Source organism: Impatiens glandulifera, chromosome 9 (genome assembly GCF_907164915.1).
Source record: "Impatiens glandulifera chromosome 9, dImpGla2.1, whole genome shotgun sequence".
NCBI classification, from domain to species: domain Eukaryota; kingdom Viridiplantae; phylum Streptophyta; class Magnoliopsida; order Ericales; family Balsaminaceae; genus Impatiens; species Impatiens glandulifera.
In genome coordinates this window covers 467,830-495,732 of record NC_061870.1, presented here as the reverse complement: position 1 = coordinate 495,732, position 27,903 = coordinate 467,830, and the positions used below count along the sequence as shown (strand labels likewise).

General features: G+C 32.5%; 3 protein-coding genes across 7 annotated transcripts; 2 read left to right on the top strand and 1 right to left on the bottom strand.

Moving 5' to 3' along the window:
* Nucleotides 1–20: 20 nt before the first annotated feature.
* On the top strand, nt 21–13,229 carry LOC124913952 (protein PSK SIMULATOR 1). Of its 5 annotated transcripts, none has more exons than XM_047454401.1 (13): nt 21–293; nt 503–1,004; nt 3,153–3,478; nt 3,560–3,652; nt 3,741–3,831; nt 6,320–6,413; nt 9,845–9,942; nt 10,707–10,776; nt 11,335–11,426; nt 11,830–11,946; nt 12,044–12,120; nt 12,338–12,382; nt 12,451–12,625. In XM_047454401.1, the coding sequence occupies exons 2-13, from the start codon at nt 687–689 to the stop codon at nt 12,479–12,481; spliced, it is 1,452 nt and encodes a 483-aa protein (XP_047310357.1). In that variant the 5' UTR covers nt 21–293; nt 503–686; the 3' UTR covers nt 12,482–12,625. The 5 variants fall into 5 exon arrangements, with proteins under 5 accessions (XP_047310357.1, XP_047310355.1, XP_047310353.1 ...); XM_047454399.1 differs by having other exon boundaries at nt 27–293; nt 12,486–13,229; XM_047454397.1 differs by having other exon boundaries at nt 31–293; nt 12,471–13,229.
* Nucleotides 13,230–16,428: 3,199 nt separating this feature from the next.
* Nucleotides 16,429–18,580, bottom strand: LOC124914729 (uncharacterized membrane protein At4g09580-like). The gene is made up of 4 exons (XM_047455331.1): nt 18,066–18,580; nt 17,536–17,806; nt 17,277–17,447; nt 16,429–16,873 (listed from the first exon to the last, which is right to left on the bottom strand). Exons 1-4 carry the CDS (start codon nt 18,326–18,328, stop codon nt 16,742–16,744), a joined length of 837 nt encoding a protein of 278 aa, XP_047311287.1. The 5' UTR covers nt 18,329–18,580; the 3' UTR covers nt 16,429–16,741.
* A 439-nt stretch (nt 18,581–19,019) lies between these two features.
* On the top strand, nt 19,020–19,630 carry LOC124914287 (protein HEADING DATE REPRESSOR 1-like). The gene is made up of 3 exons (XM_047454801.1): nt 19,020–19,060; nt 19,216–19,342; nt 19,433–19,630. Exons 1-3 carry the CDS (start codon nt 19,020–19,022, stop codon nt 19,616–19,618), a joined length of 354 nt encoding a protein of 117 aa, XP_047310757.1. The 3' UTR covers nt 19,619–19,630.
* The last annotated feature ends 8,273 nt before the right edge of the window (nt 19,631–27,903 follow it).

Below are 27,903 nucleotides of genomic sequence, written 5' to 3'. Positions count from 1 at the left end.
TAACAGAGTTGGGGTCCATACTGGGTTTGACCTCGTAGAGAAAGAGAAAGAGGCGGACAGACAGACAGCGAGAAGTTTCGGTCTCTACAGTTCAATTGGAAGGTTTATAATTTTGTAGATCCATACATACATACATACATACATATTACAGAATACAGACCCATCACTATCAGTGTTGTTATGGTTGCCATCCCATCCCATCATCTTCCTCCTCCTCCTCCTCCTCATCCTCTCTTCTTCAATACCAAATTTATATCTACTGTTTGCTTGCTTGCTTGCTTTCTCGCCGCTCTGTAATTTCTCACTTTCTCTACTTGCTTTTTCTTTTTCCTTTTTCCTTTTTTTCTTTTTCTTTTCTGTATTCCTCTTTGTATGTATGTATGTATGTATGTCTGTGATCAAGCTCTATCCTTCTCTTGTAGCAGCTGCTACCTCAGAACAATAGACCTGATTGACCTATTTATGCTTTCGCATTGACCTGATTCATTCTTATTCTATGCAGCAATTGGAACTGCTGCCACTGAAGAAGAGTTGACCTGCTGCAATTAACGGATTGGGATTTCTTTCCTGTGTATCGGTCAGCTTGATAGATTAGATTATTTACAAACAAGTCTAGTTGGTTGGTTTTGGATGGATAAAACTCACCACAAATTAATAATAATTGTTATCCATTGTTGATACATACAATGGGTGGCATTTGTTCGAGAAGATCGACCGATGATGCTTCTCTTGCTGCTGGATTCCCAAATCTCAATGGACGCTTTAACTATGCTTCCAGATTGGTTTATGGGTCTCAAGTGGATCCACCCAATAATGAAATGGTGCCGCCGTCCTTTGGAGAACCCATGGAGAAGAAGAAAGTAAAGGAACCCTTTGAACCCCCTCAACCCAACATTATCTCTTATCAACCTAATGCGGATGAAATCTATGATGGCATACCACGATTGCCCAGGGCTTTATCAAACAAAACAAGATCAACCACCACAAAGCAGGCTGTTGCTAAGGTTTGTCCTATCTTGGCCATCTTTCAAAGGATTGTCTTGCATTTTTCTCACAGTCAATGATTCAATAAAACTGTGTATTCTTGAAACAACAAGCTGAATGAGAAACCATGCTCGTTGACCACTGTTAGTTAAAATCTTGTTTTTTCCATGGCATCAGTACTTTACGGTCAATAAAACACTTAATCTTAATCTTTCTGGATACGTAGATGCATAAACGCGTTTGAAAACTAAATTTAGTCTGACAAATTCATTAATTTATTTTGTTTCTGTATCTGGAAATGTTTTCTGATACAGAAACAATAGTGTTTCCTGCAATTGGAACTACTTAATAGGTTCAATCCCTAACTTCTAACTATTAAATGTTGTTCTAGTTATGCTAGAATGTGATCCCAACAACTGTAGGTTACTTGTATATGGGATTCTTTACCCTTCTTTCGGGCATTGTACATTAAGGATGGGTCTGACTGGTTATCAACTGAAAGACAACTCTTAACAAATAAATAAATAATTTAATAATACAATAGAGTTTTGGGAAGTATATAACGAGATGGGGACTAGGAAAATAGTTGGGTTGTGTTGTATAACAAATTTTAGTCGTTTTGGAAAATGGTATTTGTCGCAATCACCATCATAATCACTTTTTATAGTTGCCAGAGTGCAAAGTGAAAGTGATTTTGTTTGCATTTGGTATGAAAAATGTGATTGAAGTAAATGCAATTTTTTAGGTGAAAAGTGGATGGAAAATGTGATGTTTTGCCAAATTTAAGATCATGCTACAAAATCTTCTTAGATTACAACTTTTGCCAAATAGATTTCTTTTTTTGACCACTTTGATAAATTTAGATACCAAAAATTCTTAACGAAGGTTGTGTATGGATGTGAGGAATTGGAGTTAAAATTCTAATTGATAGTTTCATTGTAGAAATATAGAGAAGAGTATGATAGGTACTTTGTAATAATGAAAAGAGAGGAACTTGTTTTGTAAGAAGTTATTAAGAAAGACTAAGTAGAAAATAATATAGTCTAGTTATGGTAATTAACATATTTTTCACCCTCCCCTCAAATCCAAATTTAGTAGTTTTTACAACGGACTTGAATTTGTAGCATAATTTTTTAGGCTTTAACACTTGCAATGATTTTGTTTCGCGCTCTTTTAAAATTTCATTGCCTTCGTCTCCCACTCTTAAGCCTTCATTATTGGCTTTTAAAGGTTCATCTTCGGCACTATTGCGTTGTTTCAATAACATTGTCTCAAACCTGCCTCATTTATGGTAACATCTGTATCAATAACTCACTTCGTTTTGAGCAGATTCATCTCCAACTCGTTTACCTCTTTCTTTTCAATGGGTGGAGATGAGAATTTTGAATCTCTATGTTAATTAGGCCCAGATTGATATTTCCATCACTCCTCTCAAAGATGATGCGCAAAACTGGATTGTTTGCGGATGTGCAATGTTTGAGTGTCAATAAAGATGATGTGAAACCTTCTGGTGATGATAATTCAGCCTCATAATAGGTTGTACTTATTTATTCAAATTTAGAGTTGATTTTTTTCCATAATCAGGATAAATCAAAATCCAGAAAATATCTCAAACTAACTTATTATAATATGTCTAGAAATAAATTAGGGTATAAAATAAAAACAAATATAAATATAAGTTTAGTATGACTATTCTCACTCCCTCTCAAATTGGGTTGCATATATTCTTCAAAACAAGGAGATCCGCAGGTGACTTGATCCAACCCAAATAGGGAGAGACCCAAAGTACTTGTTTGAACTTAAATTAGTGGCTTTGAGCACAATCACCCACATATTTTGTTGTATTATAAATTAGTCTTTTGGCTTTGAGCACAAAAGACTAATTATGGAAACACAAAAAGTCTAACTATCTAATTAACATAATTTCCACATATATTATAAATTAGTTACTTATATTGCTCAATTAAAAAATATTGAATTGTGTTAGTAGCATCATTTAGATTTGTAGACTGTTGAGTTAATTTTGGAAAAAGGAGAGAAAAGTAATTACCTGTATATTGTAATATATGTGTTTCAAAGGGTATTCAGAAGAACAGACATCAATTTGTTTATTACTACTTTTATTTCTAACAGGTAGATGCTTTTGATTTCAACTTACTCTGCATCAGGTTTCAGAGATGAGTTCGCTTATTGGAAAAGCTGGCAGTGTTGGGTTGGGAAAAGCTGTAGATGTGTTGGATACACTTGGTAGTGGAATGACAAATTTGAACATGAGTAGTACTTTTGTTTCTGGAGTAACAAAAAAAGGCAATAAAATAAAGATTTTGGCTTTTGAGGTTGCTAATACTATCGTTAAGGGAGCAAATCTTATGCAATCACTTTCAAAGGAAAACATTACACATTTGAAAGAGTCTGTGCTTCTATCCGAAGGCGTGCAGTGGTTAGTTTCGAAAGATATGGACGAACTGTTAAGAATTGCAGCTGCTGACAAGAGGTATTATTACTGTGACATTTCTCTTTCTAGCTATTGGTTTTAGAAATTAAGAACAGTTCTCTTCACTCTAACTGTTCACAGAGATGAACTGAAAGTTTTCTCAAGAGAAGTGGTCCGTTTTGGCAATCGTTGTAAAGATCCTCAGTGGCATAATTTGGATCGTTACTTTGACAAGTAAGATAATGCATTTTACTGGTTGGAGTTTTCATAAATGTTAATTTCCCTAATTTTCTTGTGTTGCTTCACTTTTTTTGTCCTTAAGACTAGAATCAGAATTTATATCTGAGAAGCCATTAAAAGATGATGCGGAAAATATGATGCAGCAACTGATGACCTTGGTTCAATATACTGCTGTAAGTATCTATATCAGAGAAAAAACTCTCAATTTCTTTTTAATTTCGCAATTATTTTTTTTTTTTGAGAAAACAGTTTAACTTTATGATATAGCTTAAAGTAGATTTAACTGATAACCTTGCTATAAGTGAGAGATACCTTGATTTTAAGTGAAGAATAGAATAGAATAGAGGGTGAGAATGAGATTCACAATTGCAGTCTGTAATTGAAAATATTAGGTGAGTAAGAAATTAACGATAAGGAAGAAGAAGATAGGAGATAGAAGATAGAGAGAGAAGTTGACCTTAGAAGGTTTCTGTAAAAATGTCGGGGTACCCTTCCAGATTATGATCTCTTCTTTATATACCCATCATCTGCCATAATTAACTTCCCATAATTAACTTTCCGCTAATTCCATATATTTGGCTACTACCTTATTAATACATATTTATTTCCATAGAAATAATTATTTATTAAGTATTCCATATTCTGGCTAACTAACTGCCTTATTTATAATTATTTATTATGCATAATTAAAAATAGAACTGTTGACATGGGTTATGTCTACCCGTCAGCTTATTTTAGGGTTATGAAACCTAACTCTAACAATCCCTTGTAACATTAGCCTCCCTTTCAACGTTTGTTCGACCTTCCATATTTCGTAATAGAATATTGAGTTGGATAGTAGTTTGTTGTGTTATTTTTCTTACTTAGCACAATCTCTCATTTCTTTACTTGAAACAAAAATTTCGTAATTTGATTCTTAAGTTCGGAGAGATTTGCCCTTTCGTTGTATCTAACCTTCCATATTTCCTCCTTTTTTAATTTCAGACTTCAAACTTTCAGTTTCGTTTTGCAGTTTTTCCTTAATCTTCTGAGAGCTCTGTTTCTGAAATTTCGCTTTCTCAGTGTTCTGTTTTTGTTCTGTTTCATCTATCGTTTTCTTGCTTAATCGATTTCTACGAAGACATGAACTTCTTTTGCCTTATTCCTATTCTTTCATTCCATCTTAGCAGAAGAATTAGATAATTTAGGAAATCAAGAATGCAGACAACTCAACCAAACATAATTTACTTACAACCGAGAAGACCTACGACCAGGAATGACCGTAGGCTAGCGAACTAGTGACCCAGTTTCACAACCCAATGACCTAACGACCGAAAGCAATCGATGACCGAGAGCAATAGTGACCCAAGCGACCTGTTTTCAAACAACCCTAGCAATCGTATTTCCGATTTCCCGCCCTAGATTCGCGACACAAGCGAACAATTATCAGACGAACGTTCCAGACGTGCCGAACTTGCCGACGATCGTGACTCCGACCATGTTTCCCGTAATCTATGACAAAATCAAACAACCGTATTTCACGCGACTGATCCGACTGTGCCAATCGTGTCGAACGTGTCAGACGTGCCGATGATCGTAATTCCGACGTGATTCTTCTCTAGGGTTTTGCTTTAGAGAGAGTTTTTATTTATTTAATTATAGGCATTGATGAAAGCTGATAATCTGTCGGAAAAGACATTCATTCTGCATGCGTCTGAGAGCAGAAATTTGATGTCGATTTAAACTAGTTCTACTTGATATTCTAAGAAATAAAAGAAATCAAACTATTGAGAGAGTGCCCATTCTCTACGAGATTTACAGAAGAGTTCAATTCTAAAGCATATGAAAAATTATCTATCCCAATTTAAATCTCACTAATGCTAACTATGGGTGCAAACGAACCGAATAATACAAATAATTAATATTCGAGTTCGAACTCGAAAATTCAATAAATTTTATCTCGAGCTAGATTCGAAATAAAGTTCGAACTCGAGTTCGATTTGAATTGTTTGAACCTTGATTCGAACAATATTGAATCTTAGTTCGAAATAATTCAAATTCGAGTTCGATTCAAAATATTTGAACTCTTATGTAAACATATTTGAATTAAACTATATATAATGTTTAATATAAAAAAATAATATATATATAAATATTGAACAAAAGTTCGCTAGCGGCTCGTGAACAATCGAACAAAATATTTTGAGTTCGAGTTCGGCTCGAATCGATAATTTCGAACTCAAATCAAATATATATAGAGCCGGCTCGAAAAGCTCGTGAGCCTGCTCAGTTCGTTTGCATCCGTAATGCTAACTCAACGAAATGTCTTGTTCATGAAAAAAAATATGTTTTCTTGTATTTCTTCCATTCTCTATCCTTAGCATAAAGTCTTTACATGTCATTTCTTTGGGTGATGGTTTCATCAATCTTTTAAATAAGAAATTTTGACTAGATGATCGAGCTGACATGATGAAATAATTCACAAAAGCTATGAAATAAAATTTTGTTTTTGAAACATTAAAAACTTGTATACATTACAAACCATCCTATTAAATAAAATGTTAGTTGTTGATACAGTAAAAATAAGGTATGAATAATATATTTTACCTATGAAAGGATGTTGAACATTAATAGTAGATTATTTGTTAGACACTGACCGAGATAATTAAAATCGTTGTGCAGGATTTGTACCATGAAATGCATGCCTTGGATAGATTTGAACAAGATTATCGTCGTAAGCTTCAGGAAGAGAATAACTCAACGGCTTCTCAGAAAGGTTTTTTACTATTCTTCTGCATTTACTCCCCTTTCATTTACTAGAGTGATTCTAAAGAAAATCTCCCTCAGATTTGCTCAATTTGAAATTATTCTGAGAAATCTTCAAATATGAAAAAATATATGGAGTCTTACATGGTATAAAATCCAGTGTTCTAAACGGCGGTAGGCGGTGGCGGAGCGGTAAGTGACTGCCTACTGCCTCGGGTGCCTAGGCGGTGCCTAAGCGGTGCCTAGGCGGTTGAATATAAATATAATAAAGATGTTCTATAATTATCATTTTACTAAAAAGTCAAATTAATATTCTTTAATATAGTAACATTTAACAAAAATAAGTATGTAGACGAGCTGAAGAAGAGATAGATGATTAGATGATCTAAGAAGATGTAGATGATCAAGGAGGTGAGGTGAATGAGATAAGAAACAGAAAAGAAGAAGATAAATGAATTGGAATGTAAAGAGTCATTTTAAAATTTAAATAAATAGTGAGTGATAAAGAGTTTTTTTATTAAATATATATATACATATATTAATCTTAGTAATTAATTAATTAAAAATAATAAATAATTAAATAATCTGACCGCCTCATGCATAGGCGGAGCGGTGTTGGACCGCCTACCGCCTAGGCGCCGCCTAGGCGGCCGCCTCGACCGCCATTTAGAACACTGATAAAATCTGCTATATTATGGTAGAAACATACAATGGCTAGATTCCAGAAAGTGTTGAGACTTATTTAAGATACTTTAGTATGGGAATTCCATATATACAAATTCAGTGCACATGCTTAAGATGCCTCGTCGCAGTTTCTCAATATGGCCTATGATTTTATAATAATTGACAATGCATAAATACTGTTATGTTGGAAAAATATCTTGAATCCTTTCAAATCTTCTCATCTGAAATAAATTCGTTTGCTATAATGGTTTGGCATATGTAGGGGTGAGCATTGGGTGGACTAATCCGAAATCCGATCCGAATCCGAAATATTAATTCAGATTGGATCATTGAGTCTGGATCGAATTAAATTTGGATTGGATTATGATTATCCAAACTATCTAAATAAAAATTTATTTTTCTTTAAATTACATTTCACCTCAATTTAATATATTTTTTTACTTATTTCTGCATCGTTTAAGTCAACAATATTTTTTATTTTTTTTGTAGATTCAAATTATAAAAATAAAAATTTAATACTATTTTTTTATAATTAAATATTAAATAATAAAATAAATTACATAATTAGATTTTCTTAATCCAAGAGGTGAGCATTTGACGGACTAATCCGAACCGAATCCGATTTACAAAATTAGATTAACTATTTCGGTTTGGATTAAATTCGAATTTGATTTGAATAATTTCAAGTTGACATATACAAAAATATAAATACTTTTTAGTTTGGATTATCCAAACCATATTCTATCCGATCCGTATTAACTAGTAAAATAGTTTGGATTACGGATTGGATAAATTTAGTTTGGATTTAATACCGATCGGATAAAACGTATTGGTTTTACCCGTTTGCTCACCTCTAGGCGTATGAACTTTTGAAAACTTCCTGACTTGACTATATTCAATTCTTTTCTTTTATATCTTGAAGTCTCAAAAATTTCTTTTTCTGGGTTGATCTGTGTTCAGTTGTCAAGATTGGTTGAACAAGGGTTGATGCAGTTACATCCAACATTTGGGCTGAAGATTGAAAGAGCTTGTCAATCAATCTTGCATTCTAGTCATCCCTTTCCTTGTTCTGTGTCTTTTATCCAAAATGAGCGATAGTGTCGTATCCCAAATGAGCATCTTAAGTTAGTATCCAGTTCTAAAATAAGATTCAAGTCTTGGTTCTATACTATGGCTCATATATACATGTATATATAATTATTTTCTTACATTTTCCTTTGCGAAAAAAATTAAAGACAAACATAAGTGCGCCAGTTCTTAGGAAACAAACGCACTATCCACTCTGAGCTACAGGTGCATATCTATGGCTCATATAAAAAGTTTCTGTATTCAGATACAGTTACAAATGTGTTTTGAAATGGAGTGTGTTGTTGGGTCTATGGATATATATATATATATATATATACTCTCCTTTTTTGCAAAAATAAAAAATTAAAGATGTGAATTTTTGTCTCCGACTAAGTTTAGTTTCCAAATGGTGTTGTATCCGGATATAGAAACAAAAATAAATATATATTATATACATAAGTATATGCACTAAACTCATAGTGACTGGTTTGTGGTTCATTCTAGAATTTTAAAAGGAGTTACCTAGCAAGTCTAGAAAAAATACAATGAATTGTTTTAAATCCAACCTTTTGTTTTATTAACTTGATTTTATTCCCATTCCAACGAAATGAATTTGATTGATACATGTACACCTACCAATTCGACATAGATTCAAAATTTAGATATTTTTTTTGGATCGTGTGATGAAGAGATTGTCCTTGTCCCCTGAACTAAGAAAAACCTTTTTCGAAAACTTCTTGAGCCCTCTTTCATTTCCAGATTTGAACTGTTTCTAATTATTATTCCATTTCTTCCACTTTCATTCATTCATTATTAAGATGTAAGATGAGAGATATTTATCTCTAGCTTACACTAAGTTAGGGGATTAATAACCGCTAAATCTGGAAATGAAAGAGGGCTCAAGAAGTTTTCGAAAAAGGTTTTTCTTAGTTCAGGGGACAAGGACAATCTCTTCATCACACGATCCAAAAAAAATATCTAGATTTTGAATCTATGTCGAATTGGTAGGTGTACATGTATCAATCAAATTCATTTCGTTGGAATGGGAATAAAATCAAGTTAATAAAACAAAAGGTTGGATTTAAAACAATTCATTGTATTTTTTCTAGACTTGCTAGGTAACTCCTTTTAAAATTCTAGAATGAACCACAAACCAGTCACTATGAGTTTAGTGCATATACTTATGTATATAATATATGTATATATATATATCTATGCTACCTTTCCTTACTCATATATTATCTACTCTCCTTTTTTGCAAAAATAAAAAATTAAAGATGTGAATTTTTGTCTCCGACTAAGTTTAGTTTCCAAATGGTGTTGTATCTGGATATAGAAACAAAAATAAAAAGTGTTTATAACATTCTGCTTAGGAAGCAGACGATCTATCCACCGAGTTAAAGACGCAGATCTATAGCTAATATGAAAAGTGTTTCGAAATGGAGTGCTGTCTTGGTCCTATACATATAAAAACTTTGCACTAGGTCATAGGCATAACATAAACATGAATGGGACCCAAAGGAGTACCTCTCTAAGGTCTCAGCTTCAATTTCCAATTGGATTAAAGTGGGTTGTTGTGCTAGCCTCCCCAGAAAAGAAAAAAGAAAAACAAAGGAATTGTAGGGTGATAACCATTTGGGAAATCAACAATGCTTTCAACATTCTTCCACTATCTTTATTGTCTTGCAGGAGATGGCCTTGCAATATTCAAAGCAGAATTGAAGAATCAAAATAAGCACGTAAAAAGCTTGATGAAGAAATCCCTTTGGTCCTGGATTTTGGAAGAGGTAGCAAGTTGTAACAGTATTTGAGATATATTAGTAAATAAGATAAGGGAAATCTTGTGATTAGTAGCTTATACTACCCATCTTAAACTAAGATACTAGCTTTCTTAAAAAAAAACAAACAAACTAAGATACTAGGTTTGATTCTTCAAATTTCCACTAAAAGCACCTTGATTGAAGTGAAATGTTGTGTTACCCTCCTCTTGGAAAAAATATCCTCGTCTAAAAAGAAAAAAGAAAAGGTATAATAATGGAGTGTGTATTATGTGTAGAGATGAATGATGAAGTATTGAATTTGATTTCTCGATCTCTAAATGCTTTAATCTTTCTCTTGTCGTTTACCTTTCTCCTCTCTAAATTTTAGATCTCTAGGTTGTACATTACACAAGTCAGTGTGTTATCTCGTTTCTTTTTTGTTCTCATACAAATGTTTTGGTTCAACAGTTTTTTTCATTGATATAACATTTTTATTCAAGTACTTGTTTGATTTGGGGATATTTCGGAATAGTCTGATTTGTTTTTAAACAGTGATTTATTTGGGTCAAGTGACCAAAATATCCTTAGTATTTAATATGGTAAAATATTATAAGAGTAAAGTAAGGTTGTCTTGATATTTTAGTTAATGATTTGATGAAATAAGAGATTCATGATAGGATGTTGGTAAACCACATCAAACAAGGGCCAATCTCTTGCTGTTAAGCTTGTTAGATGCAATTCTGACTAGTTTTGAAGAACAGACACAAATACTTTCTTTTTTTGCTATGTAGGTTATGGAGAAGCTTGTTGACATTGTCCATTTCATACATTCCGAGATTAGTGATGCTTTTGGTAATGTAGGTAGGTATTCAAGCTTTGATTTTCTCCCTGATGTAAATTTAAATTGCTTTTCCTTTATTGCACAAGAGAGAAGGAAACACAACAGTGCTGCAATTATTTCAGCAATGATTTTACTTAGTTGAGTTATAGCTTTCTACATGTTTCCTTCTCTTTGTTTTTTTTGCCTTAGCAGCTTTCTTTATTTATTATTTTTTTTTTGAATTGAGGAGAACTAGCATGACATCCCACAACCATAGCCCTTTAGCAGCTTTCTTTATGATTTAAATAAAATCAATATTGCAATTTTTTGTGCCCCATTTGGAAATACTTATGTTTTTGTGAGATATCTTATCTAGATGTGAATCTAGACAAATTGATATGGAAACAGAACTTAGGAAGATACAGGTTAAACAAGTTATAGGCGGTTTTTCTTTTGGATTCAGATGAAGAAACAAAAAGTGTTTCCAATATTCCTCATCTGATTATTTGGACCTATTTTTATTTGCAGTATCTATAATTTGTAACTACCTTTGCTAGGCTGATGGAATTTCTTGTTTAAATCTCATTTGACCACTACAGATGGAAATAGACCTATTAAAAACAATCAGAAACTGGGGTCAGCAGGTTTGGCATTGCATTATGCAAACATCATTAGTCAGATTGATACTCTGGTGAGTTCATGTCATTTACTTTAAAGGAAAAATGGCTAAGCCTAAATGCAATAGGATATCACATGGGAAGACAAAATGGGAATTCCCATCTAAGAACCTCTTTTACAGACTAGAAAATTCATTTCTTCTGAAATAACCTTCTTCAGTCCTCTCAGCAAAAAAAAATAATAATAATTTGGGCACCAAGTTTTGACATGTAGTTGACCAGGGATGATATTAATATGTTATGCCCCAGACACAAAAAATAATGAAAAACAATCATATAATTTTAACTCATATTTTTGTGGTATCTCCAATATATATTTATCTTTTACAACATATATTAAATCATTATATTCATTGTTTATTTTATAAATATTTGTATTATTTCATTATATTTTTTTGTTACATTTGATGTTAACAGGTTACACGATCAAGCTCTATCCCACCGAATACAAGGGATGCTTTATACCAAGGATTGCCGCCCAATATTAAGTCAGCTTTGCGTCCAAAGCTGCAGTCGTTTCAGCCTATAGAGGATGTATGTTCTTAGACTTGAGCCTTTGCTAATAACCCAGATTACTTGCAGAAAATCCTCAGTTTCTTAACTGATTTCTAATTTGATGGTTTCCATGCAGCTTTCTCTTCATCAAATCAAAGCTGAAATGGAGAAAACATTGCGTTGGCTTGTTCCTATTGCCAATAACACGACCAAGTAAAAATAACTTCCCCTTCATTGATTGCAATATTACTATTTTTCCTTTTCTTGTTATATTATGAAATCATAGCTATATTTGTTATCACACTTTATGATTCTGGAAAATCAAATTTGTAATGTTTCGTGAAAGAAGGTCCAAATGAGCTCAATTGTGTAAAACCATTATTTTTTTTATTTTTTATAATTATTTGGTTTTAATATCTTGTAAATGCAGAGCACATCATGGATTTGGTTGGGTTGGTGAATGGGCAAATACAGGGTAAGTATAACACAATCCTTCCATATTTGTACAATCTTCTCATCATTTGATGATCCCATTTTCTGAAGGATTTTGCTACATCAATCAGTTGTGATGTGAACAGAAAAGCAACCGGGCAAATCGAAACAATCAAGCTCGAGACTCTTCATCATGCCGACAAAGAAAAAGTCGAAACTCACATACTTGAGCTAATCGTCTGGCTCCACTATCTCATTTCACAATCGAGATCTTCCACAAACAACAGTAAATCCCCAATTAAATCCCCAATCCGATCACCAAATCAGTTTCAAGCACGCAAATCGAGTCCCCCTTCACTTTCGGTTGAGGATCAACAGATGCTAAGAGACGTAAACAAGAGGAAACTGACGCCTGGAATAAGCAAGAGCCAAGAGTTTGATACAGCTAAAACGAGGTTAATGAAGAAGCATAATAGATTGAGTAAGAGTAGCAGTCATTCGCCTACTTACGAATCGATGAAGGATCACCGTCCTATTCATATTCGCCGTCCTTTGTCTTTGCCTGTGATTGACTTTGCTATCGACAAGCTTAAAGCGTTGGATGTGATTGATCGTGTGGACACCGTTAGGAGTTTGTGAAATGTTGCTTCTTCTTTCTTTCTTACTTACTACGTACGTTTTGCATGTGCATGTGCATTTTAAGGAAATTTGCTTTTGAAGAGTGAGTTCCATCTGTGTACAGTGGGTTGATCTTTTTAATGTTCAAATAATTTTAACAATTATGATGGGCTGTTTGTTTTATCTTCACATGTAATAACATACATGATACAACTTTTAAGTAATATTATTTATGTGTCTTATTACTAGTAAAATGCAATTATATTGATTATTCAAGTTGATTGACTGAATTGGATGGTTTGTTAATAGATTTGCAGAAGCAATTTAGGATTATTTGTGCAATTGGAGACTGGGGTAGGTAGGTAAGTATTTCAAAAGGATTGTGCAATTAGAATTTTATATAAAATTGTTGGAATCATTTTCCAATCACCTAGTTTGATGTTTTAACTTTTTTAATTTTGTTTTTTCAAATTAATATAGTTTAGTGTTAAAACCCAGTTATCTTTATTTATTTGACATTTAAAATTTTATTAATAATATGTCTTATTATTAAATATATTTTAGATTTAATTATTTAGATTTTATATGTATATTTATAATATGAATGTAATATATTTATTATTATATATAATTAAATTTTGAATTTATTTATAATAAGTCATAATGTTAATAAAAAAAAGTTTAAAATGTAAAAAAATAAAAATAATTGAATTTTAAATAAATTAAATTAGTTTGTTCAGTGAAAGAATAAACTTTAACTTAATAAATTAAGTTAGTTTAAAAAATGCGTCAGATGATTGACTAACTTATAAATTCAAAATTTGTCAATTTACTTTAAATTTTAAGAGTTCTGTTGATAAGAATACTATTATTATTATTATTATTATTATTATTATTATTATTATTATTATTATTATTATTATTATATAAGAATAATATATATATATATATATATTATAATAAATAACATAATAATAAGAAGGGAGTTATAGTTAAAAAATTAATTAAGTGACATTTTATGTTTGAATGTTTTTAATATAAATATAATTTATTTATGTAAATTCAAAATAATTTATAAACTCGTTAAATTATAAAATTTTAAAATCCGTATTTTTTTCAATTAATTTAATAGTTTATTTGAATTATTTAAACACGAATTTTAAATAATTTTGATAAAGTTGTTTGATATAATTTTTTTTAATGAAATGTGTGGAAAAATTTTAAAAATGTGAGGAGTGATAGGGTGATGAAAGTGAAGAGAGGAAAATAATTATTTTTTCGACCAATCAGATTGTGGAACGTCATTCCCTTTCCAAACCATTTCTAAAAAATACGCATGAAAATTAGACTGTCACCAAAACTAGGAACGGAATGATTAGAAGGGCTTGAATTTCAGAACCATTTCCTGTCCTACCCATCTTTCAAACAATTTTTCCCAAACTACCCACCTTTTCATTCATATTCCCAAACTACCCACCTTTCTCTCTCTAAATCATTAATCAACCCATTAATTAACTCACTCTCTATCTTAACCCACTAATTAACTCCCTCCCTCTCTCTAAACCCATTAATTAACTCCTCTATCTCTTTCAACTATTAATTAATATCCTCACTTTTAAACTATTAATTAATTCAATTAAAATATATTATATAAATATTAAAATAAAATAACACATATATTTTATTTTTATTTAAATCTATAAATATAATATATATAATTCAAATTAAATACACTAAATTAAATAATTTAAATAGCTATTATAAATTAAAATAAAATAGAATACATTTAAACGGGAACTTGAAATAAAATATATTACATAAACATTAAAATAAAATACATTACCTCACAATAAAATACATAACATAAACATTACAATAAAATAAAATACATAATAAATATTAATCACGTTCAATATACAATAAAATGCATATTTATCTTTATAATTCAATTTTTTTTATATTTGAAACTGCGACGTTTAATGACCTTCAAAATGGTCAAATTTATTGTCAAAGGTCAAGAGAATTATTTGAAACTGTTGAGAAAAAAACATCATCACACAAGATTATTCCATACAATGAACAAAGAGGAGTCTTCGAAATTGTTACTGCACAATACAGAACCATAAATGGATATTGGAAGGGTGGTAACAAACATAATGTGGATTTATATAGAGGTTTTTGCTCTTGTGGAAAATGGAGTGGATATCATAAAATTGAATTATAAAAATAAAATATGCATTTGATTGTATATTGAACGTGATTAATATTTATTATTTATTATGTATTTTATTTTATTGTAATGTTTATGTTAGGTATTTTATTGTGATGTAATGTATTTTATTTTAATTTTTATGTAATACATTTTATTTCAAGTTACCGGTTTATGTAATGTATTCTATTTTATTTTAATTTATAATAGCTATTTAAATTATTTAATTTAGTGTATTTAATTTGAATTATATATATTATATTTATAGATTTAAATAAAAATAAAATATATGTGTTATTTTATTTTAATATTTATATAATATATTTTAATTGAATTAATTAATAGTTTAAAAGTGAGGATATTAATTAATAGTTGAAAGAGATAGAGGAGTTAATTAATGGGTTTAGAGAGAGGGAGGGAGTTAATTAGTGGGTTAAGATAGAGAGTGAGTTAATTAATGGGTTGATTAATGATTTAGAGAGAGAAAGGTGGGTAGTTTGGGAATGTGAATGAAAAGGTGGGTAGTTTGGGAAAAATTGTTTGAAAGGTGGGTAGGACAGAAAATGGTTCTGAATTTCACGTAAAAATTAAGATAAAAATTAATTTTTAAATAAATACACTTGAAGAGAATTGAAAACTATTTTTTGTCCTATAAAACACTTAGACTATTTATACAAAGATTTTATTATTTGTAAATTTTTTTTGGTATAAATTCAAATATGATAATTAAAAAAATATTATTTTTAGTCTGGAGGTCCAGTAGAATAAAATTTTCCTATATAGAAAAAAAAATGTCTTGACCACAAGAGTTGCAAGAATAACATCTCTCCATGTGGAAGGAAAATAAAATGTTTCAGATTAAACTAAATATGAATTATTGAAATTAATTATTTCTTATTTGACCAAATGCACTAAATCAAGCTCTTTGTCAGTTCTAATCTATCTCCAAATGAAATGATTTTATCTTTGTATCCAGTGTTGATTTTCTTAGCACTATGTCAAAAAATGAAGCTACAGATTTAACTCCAATAAGTCAAACTAATCAAGTTAATTCTCTTATCATTAATCTGTTATCCATAAAGATACAATGCACATTTCAGATTTGGATAAAGATTAAGGATATACCAGGCTTCCAATTTGTGGAAACAAGATCAATAATTGCCTTAAATGATTATATTGCAATCTGTTCTTTGTGTTACTGCTTCCGTGAACAAGATTTCTAGCTTTCTGATCATCTCTAAATAATTTCAAACACACAAAAGAACACATTATATTGAAAAGGGTCTATATAAAACTTCTACAAAATTCAAGATTCTTATCAAAATAAAACCAAAATTCTAATCCCAAAACTAAATTAGTAAAACAATATAACCCATGTCTATCACTACCACTCTCGGCTATCCATACATCTTTTTCTAAAATTTATAGTTTCCATTTGTACCCATCAAAAAAGAAAGGACATATTATTGTAAAAACTTTCTTACAAATGTCTTCGGTTTGCAGCCATCCAACAATTTAAGATCAGCATCTTCTTGGTTTCTCTTCGAGAAAGAATGAAGAACAAACGAAGAACGCTCACTCGTATATCCGTTTCCTTTTCAGGATGGTAGGCAAAATAATGATAGATCCAATAAGAAAAAGAACAGACAATGTCTTGAAATCATAAAGATCTTTAACTGACTTCAGCTCTGCCAATGTAAGCCCAGCCTGATGATGAAAAAAAATCCAGTTAAGAAATATATATAAAGGCACAAATGTAGTCTCATTCTAGAAAAAAACTAACACACAATTGATACATTTTTTTATTATCCAGAAGTAATAGGTTTGGTGATGACAGTTCTCAAGTTGATTCAGAATTTTTTTTTTTTAAATTAAAGGATCACTATATACACCTCACAGCTGTGGTCCCCGATTAAATTCAAAGCGCTTCCGGATTAAAACGGGGAGATTTGGTTTTTCAGGTTGGGGATGGTTCATTTGAATTGATTGATATTGGACTATAAACCTTCTTCCTAAATAACATTGGTTCATCCATCATTGTAATATTAGAAGCCTAGAAATGCAAAATGTAATGTTGAAAAGAAGGCTTGGGAAAGATAAAAATACTTACTTTGACTGTAATATAAGAGGCAGGTATAAGGCCGATCACCGTTGCGAAAAAGAAAACATGAAAAGGTATATCCACAATTGGAGATGCCAAATTGATGAATAGATTGGGTAAAGTGGGTGTTACCCTCAGAAATAGCATGTAATTCAGCAACTTCTCCCTTCGCTTGGCAATCTACATGTTAAAAGCAGCTTTCGAGATTAGTCTGAACACCCCAAAAAGATTTAGAAACAGTCAATCTAAAAATGGTAGAGAAATTTACCTCTGCCTGGAAAAATTTCAGCTTATCAGGCCACAACCAGGTAACTATAGGTTTTCCTAGAAGCTTTGATAGAAAATAACAAGATGATGCTCCAGCTGTGGCATTAAACACAACCAGAAAAAGACCTCTTACAACTCCAAAAAGAGATCCAGCTAACAATGACATGAATATGGTTCCAGGAATCATAAATGTCTGCATGAATATGTAAATTGAGCAGTAACCAAGAACAAATCTTGTTGGGTAAGCTCCAGCATATGTTGCTAACTCATCTCTGCAACAAAGTTCATCGAATCAAAAATATCAAATCAATTATCAAGAAAACATATATGAGAAGTTCTTGAGTTTATTCTCAGAAAGACAAGCTAATATACTATTGTCTAACGCAGGATAAACTTCAAACACTTGTTTCTGCAAATTTAGGTAATGGGCTATCATCTTCTATATTCACAGATTGCAGGAACTAAAATAATCTAGATGGTGTTGATTAACATGAAAGATGAAACTACAAAATCTATTTACCAACAACTTACTTGAGAATCCGAAGATCCGAAATCGATCGAGGTAGCTTAAGTGAACCATACTGAGCAGCTGGAATCGTAAAATATATGCAGAAAAGACCAAAGAAGAAGATCAAGAATACGCCTAAGGCGGCCGCGAATTTCCATCTCCCAAAGAAGAGCCTTCTTCCCACAAGTTTTACGCCAATCTGTTTCTTGCTTATAGGAGATTCCTCTGCCTTCTCTTCGTCTGTAACCCGCCCAACCTCAATCAAAAAATTCCTCGGGGCTGCCATGGAAAAAGCTAAACTGCTAACTAAAGCTTCGACGGAGGACACCAGTTGTTCATGGATAACCCAATTTCTTGTTTCAATTCATTAAGCAATAGCTCCAGTTAAGCAGGAAGGCAGGCTAACCCAGTTGGACCGATATCAACGACTGAAATTCTAGAGAAAAAATGCAGCAGATTGACCAGATCGGGAAAATTGAAGAGGAAGGAAGAACGAAATCGATCGGTCCAGATTAAAGCCTTGAAAGAAAGAAATACACTCACTCTTTTATACAATTCAATAAAGCATATAGACAAGCAAAAATGAATTTGTATATAGGTTGGATCTCAAAAATTAATACATTTTTTAAAGTAAAAATAATTATTACCTTTTTTTTATTGGGAAATTTGAGGAAATGACCCTAATAATAGACATAATAGCAGAAAGTGTGAGAACATAAATTAACTGGTGATCCTAATTTTTTTTTTTTATAAAAATGTCTCTATTGCATCACGCATCATTCAGTTGAAGTTGCGCGACGCACCCGAGTGCATTGTGAAAAGTCCACAATGCATTTCCTATATAATTAGAAAATTTCCAGTTATTTTCATTTCTTTTCATTTATTTCTTTCTTGTTCTCTCTCTTCACTTCCCCTTCTCCACTTTTCCTCCTTCTCTCTAAAAAGACGACGACCCCCGACGACGACCCCCGACGAAGATGTCGGAATCCCAACGAAGGAAGGATGTTCGCTGCTACTGGTATGCTTCCTCCTTCCTTTATTTCTTTCCGGGTAAATGCATTGTTTGTTAGGGTTTAGGGATTAGGGATTGATTAGGTAAATGTCACCATTGCAACGGAATCCGGATGTGTGAGGCGAGTGCGTGACGCGGATGCGTGACGCAGGTGCGTGATTTCGTCCACCGGATTTCGAGACCACATCGTATCCACGTGGGTGGTTGATAGGTAAAAAACGCAAGATTGTGAATGTTGATGTTGTAGAAAGCATTAGGAGAATAGTTGTTCAAGAAATGAACAGAAAGGTGTAAAACAGTTAATTCTTTTTAGTATCATACATAGAAGTCTCTGAAAACTCTAATAATTGTATTCTCCATTGTCTGTTGAAAACTCAGGATAGAGAGATTGATGGGTTAAATGAGCAATTAGAAGAGGATGCAAAATGTGTTGAACACCTGCAAGTTCAGCTGTTGGAGGAGAGAAATAAAAGGTCACATGTAGAAAGAGAGAACGTGAGATTGCAGAGTCAGATCGACATGTTAATCAGCTTGGTGCAGGAAAATGACGACGAAGAACCCTAGTTTCTGGATCTGATCAATCTCTTTTATGATCAACAAAGATTAGATGATATGTGTTTTTATTCTGTCTTTTATAAATTGTTTCTTTTTTGTAGAGAATTCATGATATTATCACATAGATGGGTAAGTAAATATGTATTTATATTGGTTTGTAAATCAGGCATTACTCAATAATGGTCACCCTATGTGGGCCGACCTTGGGGTAAGGCAACCAATGCACTTGCATAGGCCCCCCACTTTTATAGGGCCCCCATTTTTTTATATTTAATAATATTATATTATTAATATTATTTTTTCCTCTTTTTTCTTCTTTAATATTAAATATATATTATAAAAATAATTTTTTCATCTTCTTTTTAATCTCGTATTATAATATATTAATTATTTATATTTTATTTTATTAATTAAAATTAATTTTTTTATTACTATTTTAGGGGCCCCAAAATTTAAATTTGCATAGGGCCCCCAAAATCTCAGGGCTTTCCAGGGCCGGCCCTGACCCTGGGAACTTTATAAATATTTGAAATTTGATTTATACTGAATTTTCGAAGTTTTCGCGGACCGAACCATGAAAAAATCAAGTCGAGTTTGGTTCGAAATAGGTAAAATCGAGTCAGGTTAGAATCGTTAACCCTGCCAACTTAAATTGCCACCCTTAATATTTTTACAATTGAAACTATACATATTCCTTGTACATTTAAAAGAAATACTAAAGCAGAAACAATAGACCTATTATCTATACACAACTTATTAACGTCAATTTCAGAATCCTCTTAACAACCATTCATTTACTAGAACAAGATTTTCCAACAACAGATTTAAGGTTATCTAGTTTGGTTCATCTTGGAATCCTCTGGAATGTTGAACAAGAACTGTGGGAGAGAAGCAATTTTCGGGAGATTAGCCAGCAGCTCACCAAGTGAATCTAGTTTGGTTTTCAATATGGCTCACTAGATCAATCATTGACATGGATTGATTGAGACCAGACATCTTGAATCGGTCTTGTTTGAAAAGTCCTTTCAGCTCCTCGGCCTTTTTGCCCCTGAATTCTTCTATTGCATGGTTGTCCATTACTGCATTATGATCAGAATTTGTCAATTGATGAAATGAAAGGACAACAAAATAATTACTTTACAAACTATAATTAGTTGCACTCTACCTGATGAACTATGAGAAGGCCCATAATGTGGAAAACTTCCCATATGTCTAGAAGTAGGACTATGTTTCTCCTCCTTTGTAGGAGAAGTTTGAACATGAAGAAATTGTGATCCACAATTGCTCAAATCTAAGTAGTTCTGGCCTTGCCCACCAAATGTCGTGTTTGCTTTGTTTGAATCATCAAACATAGGAATTATGGGTTCAAAACAAGGAGATTCTAGAACAACCTCTTTTTGTTGATTTAGGAAGTTAAGGCGAGGATCACATTGAATAAGTTTTTCAAAATGCTTGCCTAACAAGCCCGGTGGGCACTGTAAAAAATGTTTCCTGCAGTTGAATTAAAATCACATCATTACCAATCCAATGGGAAGACAAGACATGAACTAAAAGAACTACACGCTAATCTTGTCTTATGTCCATATCTGAGGGCGTTCGATAAAACTTGAAATTAGGTGTTGATTGTTGAATATTGAATTTTTTAAGTGTGGAACTATATGTGTGAGAAAAGTATTTAAAAACTATTCTACCCAATGGAATGACAAAAATGATTTCTTCAACTTTGTCCATATTTAACCTATTTCCACAAAATTATACACTAAAGAAAGATATATCCATATTCAAATGCCATTACAGAGCATGTCAAGATTAACCTAGAAACTAAAGAAGTTGAATATTTAAGAAGATCATCAACATACATTACACTGCTAGTTTATAACTATGCACAGTTGCTTGCCCATCCGTAAAATATGTAGTTGCCTGCCACAAAGTATGTTTCCTAGGCTGTGTATTGGTCTCTCTAAAGAAAAGTGGTTGTATAGCCAGCTGCATGAACAAATGTACATACCGTTGTCATACAAATCAAAAGTTCACCAACAGTAGTTCAAGAGCCATTCAAACACAAAACCGAACCAACAACAACAATAAAAAGAAGCAAGTTAATTACCACTAAATCCAAAGTGGTAAGCGATCAATTCAACTAAAATCTGAATCGATAGTAACCCTAGTGAGAAGTTCGTCGTCTTTCTCAAAGGAAATGAAAGAGCTTTACAAAAATGGCTAGATTATCAATTGTCGCTAAAAATAAAAATAAATTTGACACGTGCCAAGGTGACGCACCCACGTGATGAAACACAATTGCGTGACACAACCAACCTAAGAGCCCATCAACAGTCATATACGAATCAACCAACTAACCAACCTGTATTCAATGAATTAGGGCGAATCAATGACGTTCTATAAACGAAATAAACACAAACAATCATATGTAAACGAAATCAACACAAAATATAAACGAATATAACGAATATAGTGGAAATTTTATCTTTGGTCGTCGTTGTTCGCCGTTGGAGCCGCAGTTCGCCGTTGGAAGTTCTTCGCCGCTTTACGTCATTGAATATAGTGGAATGGCGCCTCTTCGATTTGTTCTTCGCTGATGAAAAGAAGAGAAAGTCTTCTCCGCCATTAGGGTTTACGGTAGAGAAGACCGAGATGAGAGAGAAAATGAATAAAAAAAAATGATTTTATAGGGTTTCGGTTGTGTCACGCAACTGGAGTTGCGTTACGCAAGGTTATAATTGTCATTAAAAAAAATAGGGTCACCAGCGCTAATTAATTTATGCCCTCACACTTTCCGCTATTAGGCCTATTATTAGGGTCATTTCCTCAAACTTCCCTTTTTTTATCTTCTAATTTAAATACATTTTTATTCTCTAATTTTGTTTGCTTTCACTCATTATGAAATATTAAAAAAATATTAGTATTAAAATATTATTTTAATTTGTAAAATTAAATTATAAAGAGGTAAAATTTTATAAATATATAAAATTATTTTGGATAATTATAATATGTAATGCCAAAAATTAATCATTTTCTCGAGAAGAGATTTGAAACTCGAAAGTCTCACTAACTCAAATTTTCTCGAGTCTCGAGTGAGACATGAAATCAAAATGGTAGACTTATTATAATACTTTTAAAATTATTAAATTAGACTAATTTTGATTTTTTAGAATTGCCACTTAATTTACTTCTTGAAAATTAGGAAATAATTTTTATTCGCGTGTTCAACCTCAATTTAGAGATTCCCTTCTTGTTTCGATGCTTGGTTACACGTGAGAAAAACATCGACGCTATGTCTCACGTGCCAGTCACATGAAAGTCTCTACTTTAAACTCTTGACCATTAAAAAAATATTACACCTTATTTATTTACCATATCCTAAACACATGCTATTAAAGATAAATTCAAACATAAACATGTGATTAAGCATGTATTATTTTTTTTTTCCTTAAAGCATGTGTCTACGTTATTGTTATTGTCATTGTCATTGTCATGGTCCTAAGATAAATTATTAAGAAAATTAGAACCCTTATTCAACTACATGTGAGTATCAAAGATCAAAAGTTTAAGAAAATCAAAATTGGTAGTAACGAAGATCAAAAATTCATAAGCATGTAGCATGTGAGTATCGAAGATAAAAAATGGTACCAATAAAAGAAATAAAATATTAGTTTAATAAAATAAAATCAATACAAACTCATATTCAAAATTATTTAGTTTTTGTTAAAATATAATATTTTGAGTGTTTTATATTTTTTTTTGGTGTTTTTTAAATACAAGTAAATGAATATAACTACAATAAGAAAATAAAGAAATGAACCAAACATATCCTTAACATAAATATTTTTTGTGTTTTATTGAAAATATTATGTTTAAGAATTTGATATTATTTTTGGGATTTTAAAAATTAAATAAGACAACTTAATCAAAGAAAGACAAAATGAATAAATAAAGGTAAATTGTCGGGCTATTTCAGGTGGATCTGGGTGCGAGAACATAATGACAAACTATTGGTTTTGGACACATGTGTAGTCCTGGTCCGTACAGATGGCTAGGAGGTTGCACGTTTGAGACATGGGAAGAGAGAGTTTAAACCTTGGGAGTTTCCATATACTATTTACACCATTAGGCCCATGTGCCCACAATGTATTGTCGAAACACTAAGATACAAGGACAAAGACAAGAGAGACGAGTCTAAGGAAATCAACCCCTATCATATTGTTTTAGTTGATTGATTGCTAGTTTCATTTCTTATTCACTTTTGTAATTTGATTTCATGTCCATGTGCGTTTTTTAGGCCAACTATAGATTTCTCATGGCTATCGTGTGTTGACTTTGAACAAATTGTTGTAAGCTCAATTTCAGATCTTGTATTCCTTTTACCCTTTTCGAGTCTTTTTAATTAATGGCATAAGTCATTTATAAAAAAGAAACTTTCTCATCTCATTTATTATTGATTATGACAATATTTTGTCACAAACCAATCTACGTGTTTTGCATGTTAGAAAAATAAATCTGAATAGTAAGAAATTTGAATTTTTTATTTTATAAAGTTAAGTAAGACTATTTAGAACTTTTATTTTTTTATGAAAATGCTAGTTTTTTCGGAGCGACGATTGGGACGATACCTCAACATATTCCTCGAGAATCCTAATATGTTTGTATCTTTTGGTATGAATGAGATTTTATCTCTCGCTTACAAACGGATCAACGAGGAACTGATGGTCCATATGCTGATTGATGGAGTCCAAATGTGTGTGCTTTCATCATCGGGGATAGACACATCTCCCATATGATCGAGGACTTCCAAGAGATTCTTATGTTCCAATTTGTTGATCCCATACATTTTATTTATCTCCGCTCTATGGAGCTACAAGAACTTCTTCGGAGTTTCTTTAGGTGCATTAAGTACTACTCCTACATATCACTACTGGAGGATTCCTCGATCTATAGAAAGTTGACAATGTCATTCGACACATCAGAGGTTCAAACATGAGTGTTGTACAACGTAGACGCATCGTGCTAGTTCTACTAGCTCACTTACTACTACGCCCATCTGAAGGAAGACGTCACTTTATTCGGCTCATCGAGGTGGTTTAAATCACGATGACACACTCTTAGGGATTAACTGGCCTTATGGGTACTGAAACTCTTCTTGGTCTCCGCAATTTCATTTGTGGTCCAACATCTTATTCTTAAAGAGGATCACCATTGGTCCTCTATCTTTAGTTGTTGGATAAGCTCAGTTTCTTCTCTTGTCCTTCTCTCCCTTATTCCTCCTTTTCACATCTTCAGATGCAAAGGATAGCCGAAGGAAACCTCGATTATTCTATCACAGTTAATCATCATATTTTCTGCATTATTTTGTGGTTATCACTTCGTTATCATGAGGTACGAGATGGATGATTGTTCGTTCATCGTCTTGCTTGGATTGGAAGAGGCTACCTCCCATAGTACTACTTCCCTCTTCCGACAGTTCAGTATGCGAGAGGCTATTATGTGAGAAAGTGTTGTTCCTTAGGATATGATTCATATTTCTTCATGTCTCTACTTCAACTATCCATATATGTGGCAGGATTCTCATCTAATTCATTTCCCTACACACTAGATCGACGACGTTACTGAAGCCATGGCGTTCAATCAATCAGTTGTCCTTGAGAATTGTTAATTTAAATCGGAAGATGAAGAAGAAGACATCGAAGAAGTAGACAACGAGACAAGCTCTAACGATTAAAGCAACTTTTCATTTCAGTACATTTAATTATATGTCTATTTAGTTTTATTACGTGTAAAAACTCTTTGAGTACACGAGTAACAACGACCTTATATGAACTATAATTTTATAATGTTAATTGGATTATTAAATTGGAAAAATAATCCAATCATATGACATTATTATATGGTTGACAACATAGCTGGTCACCTTATTTGATTAAGCGACTTCAGGGTTGCTTATATATTTGAATTAGCAGATTATATGCTAAAATTTCATACATGCACTGCATTAGAAGAGATAGACGTTCATGATAGAAAATTTATTTTATAAATGAAAACATATATTTTGACACTAATTAAACCCTATTTTGTATAGGTCATGGATCTGCTCCCCTTAGACATGGTTTCCATGTATTTACAATGATTTCTTAAGGATTCTCATTCGTATACCAGCTATAGGTTGGGTAGTTTTCTATCTCTCGCCCATTTAAAGATTGACAAAAATTGATGGTACACATGGAGAGATGATGGGACAAACATACTCATACCTTTGTTATTGGTCGATATCGTATCGCTCATATGATTGAGGAGTTTCGCGTTATCATGCTCTCTCCCAATCGAGATCTTCTATATCTTCCTCCTGTAGAGGGTGTGTGATCTTCTAGAGATATGTTACAGACTTTTTTCATTGCTAATGATCACACCTTCCGTTTTCTAGTTTGGAATAGAGGTATAGATATAAATCTGTCCATGTGGTAGAAACTTCTAGAGCGATGCACTAATCACGAGGACCGAGAGATCACATGTCGCAAGATCCTGGTCACCCTCATGGACCACATCATGTTATGTACAGATGAGATGTATCGACCTTCCCCTCAGATGATGGCTTCTACTACGATCTACTCTCCAATCCAAGAACAAACTATTCCTATCGACCACACTAATGTTATTCCTGATAGACTTGACCACAATGCGGTAGTTGAGTCAGGATCGGACGATGACTTTTATCCCTTAGATTTCAATTCAGGTTTTCTAGTAGAGATAGAACTTCTAGAGATGGACGCGTCTCATTACGAATATCTATTCGAGGGTATAGATGTGGATGTCGACGGTGAACATGGAGCTACTAAGGACGCGCCCATAGAGAAAGAGGCAATAGTGAGTAAAGAGCCTACTACAACGCAATGTACTTCATTTGTCATCGATATTGAGCTACATAATCTAATGGCTACCCTTCGGACACATATTGAGATCTAAAGTTTGAGCTCAATCATGACGCGACATTGATTTCCAAGGAGGAGTCTAGTGTGTCTAGGCACCCAACCCAATGGTGTAGACCCTTCTTAGATACAACAAATTTTAGGTGCGAGAAAATCTTATGTCATCAGGAGAGTTTTAGAAAATATATTATATTTGGTCTTTTGGTCTTCCTACTAGAGACAAAGTTTCTTGGATCATTTGTCGGACCCTTAATCTAGAATAGGATATTTTTAAAAAAGAGGCATTAGATCCCTCTTGGGTAACAACCTCTAACATGTTGGTTACATACGGTAGTGTACCTCTTTGGTATTTGGACTTTTGATCTGTTTCATATTGAGTGAATAAAATTCTTATGAAATCCTCTAGCTTTGAACTATAAGGCAATTTTTTTCGTTTTAATTGTCCATTTCATGCATCATTAGTAGGATGGAAGTCATAGTACTTTCTCTTGTAAAATCCTATAACTTCAAAATTTAAGGTATTATTTTCTTTCGAATTGTCTATTCCTACATCTTTGGTAGGATGGAAGTCCCCAACATTTTCTATCAGAAATTTTCTAGCTTTAAATTCTAACGTAATATTTTTGTTCGAATTGTCTTTTTATTCATCCTTGGTAGGATGGAAGTCCCAGTACTTTCTATCAGAAATAATTTGCTCTAAATGCTAAGGTAATCTCTTTCGTCTGAAATGTCTATTCCTCAAGCATGATGGAATGGGCGTCTCGAAGTCTGGAAATTCTCTAGCTCAGAATGTCAAGGTACCCCTTTCGGTCAATGCATCTTTAATCCAAACTAAATGCAGACCTGATTCCCTATTCATATGGATATGTAGCCAACCTCTCAATAGGTTTGGTCTATCTGATTCATCTTCTTTCTTAGGGAATGAAAGTCTAAGATTCTAGTTCATACTAGGGGCATTTTTCGAAAGAAAAAATGATCAAAACAATTTGCATCGCATGCATCATTTACATGATTAAGAGTGCATTGAATATCATTATATGAGTCATGTCTATTAGTTGGTTATCATTAAACATTAATTTGCATCAACGTTCCACAATCTTATTGAGGTCGGGATTTTCAAACCAATTTTTTCGGTTTTAAAAAAATGAATTACCTTTGGACATAATTCCTCTCCCATGCGGATAGGTAGGCAGTGTATCAAATAGGTTTGGTCTCACGTTCATACATTTTACAAAAAATCATGTTATTCTAAAGTGAAAGAAGATAGACATCTCTCCCGTTGAAACATACCATGGACACAATGAAATTAGTAGGCTTTAAGACTGAATTTTAAACAAGCGACTGTTTCAAGTGAAAAGC

Coding starts and splice junctions, on each gene's coding strand:
- LOC124913952 (XM_047454397.1), top strand. CDS start 687: ATGGGTGGCATTTGTTCGAGAAGATCGACCGATGATGCTTCTCTTGCT. Junction 3,479..3,559: donor ATTGCAGCTGCTGACAAGAG/GTATTATTACTG, acceptor AACTGTTCACAG/AGATGAACTGAAAGTTTTCT. Junction 12,383..12,470: donor GGTGAATGGGCAAATACAGG/GTAAGTATAACA, acceptor TACATCAATCAG/TTGTGATGTGAACAGAAAAG.
- LOC124914729 (XM_047455331.1), bottom strand. CDS start 18,328: ATGGCAGCCCCGAGGAATTTTTTGATTGAGGTTGGGCGGGTTACAGAC. Junction 17,807..18,065: donor TCGGATCTTCGGATTCTCAA/GTAAGTTGTTGG, acceptor ACTTTGTTGCAG/AGATGAGTTAGCAACATATG. Junction 17,448..17,535: donor TGAAATTTTTCCAGGCAGAG/GTAAATTTCTCT, acceptor TTTAACATGTAG/ATTGCCAAGCGAAGGGAGAA.
- LOC124914287 (XM_047454801.1), top strand. CDS start 19,020: ATGTCGGAATCCCAACGAAGGAAGGATGTTCGCTGCTACTG. Junction 19,061..19,215: donor AAGGATGTTCGCTGCTACTG/GTATGCTTCCTC, acceptor AGGTGCGTGATT/TCGTCCACCGGATTTCGAGA. Junction 19,343..19,432: donor TTCAAGAAATGAACAGAAAG/GTGTAAAACAGT, acceptor TTGAAAACTCAG/GATAGAGAGATTGATGGGTT.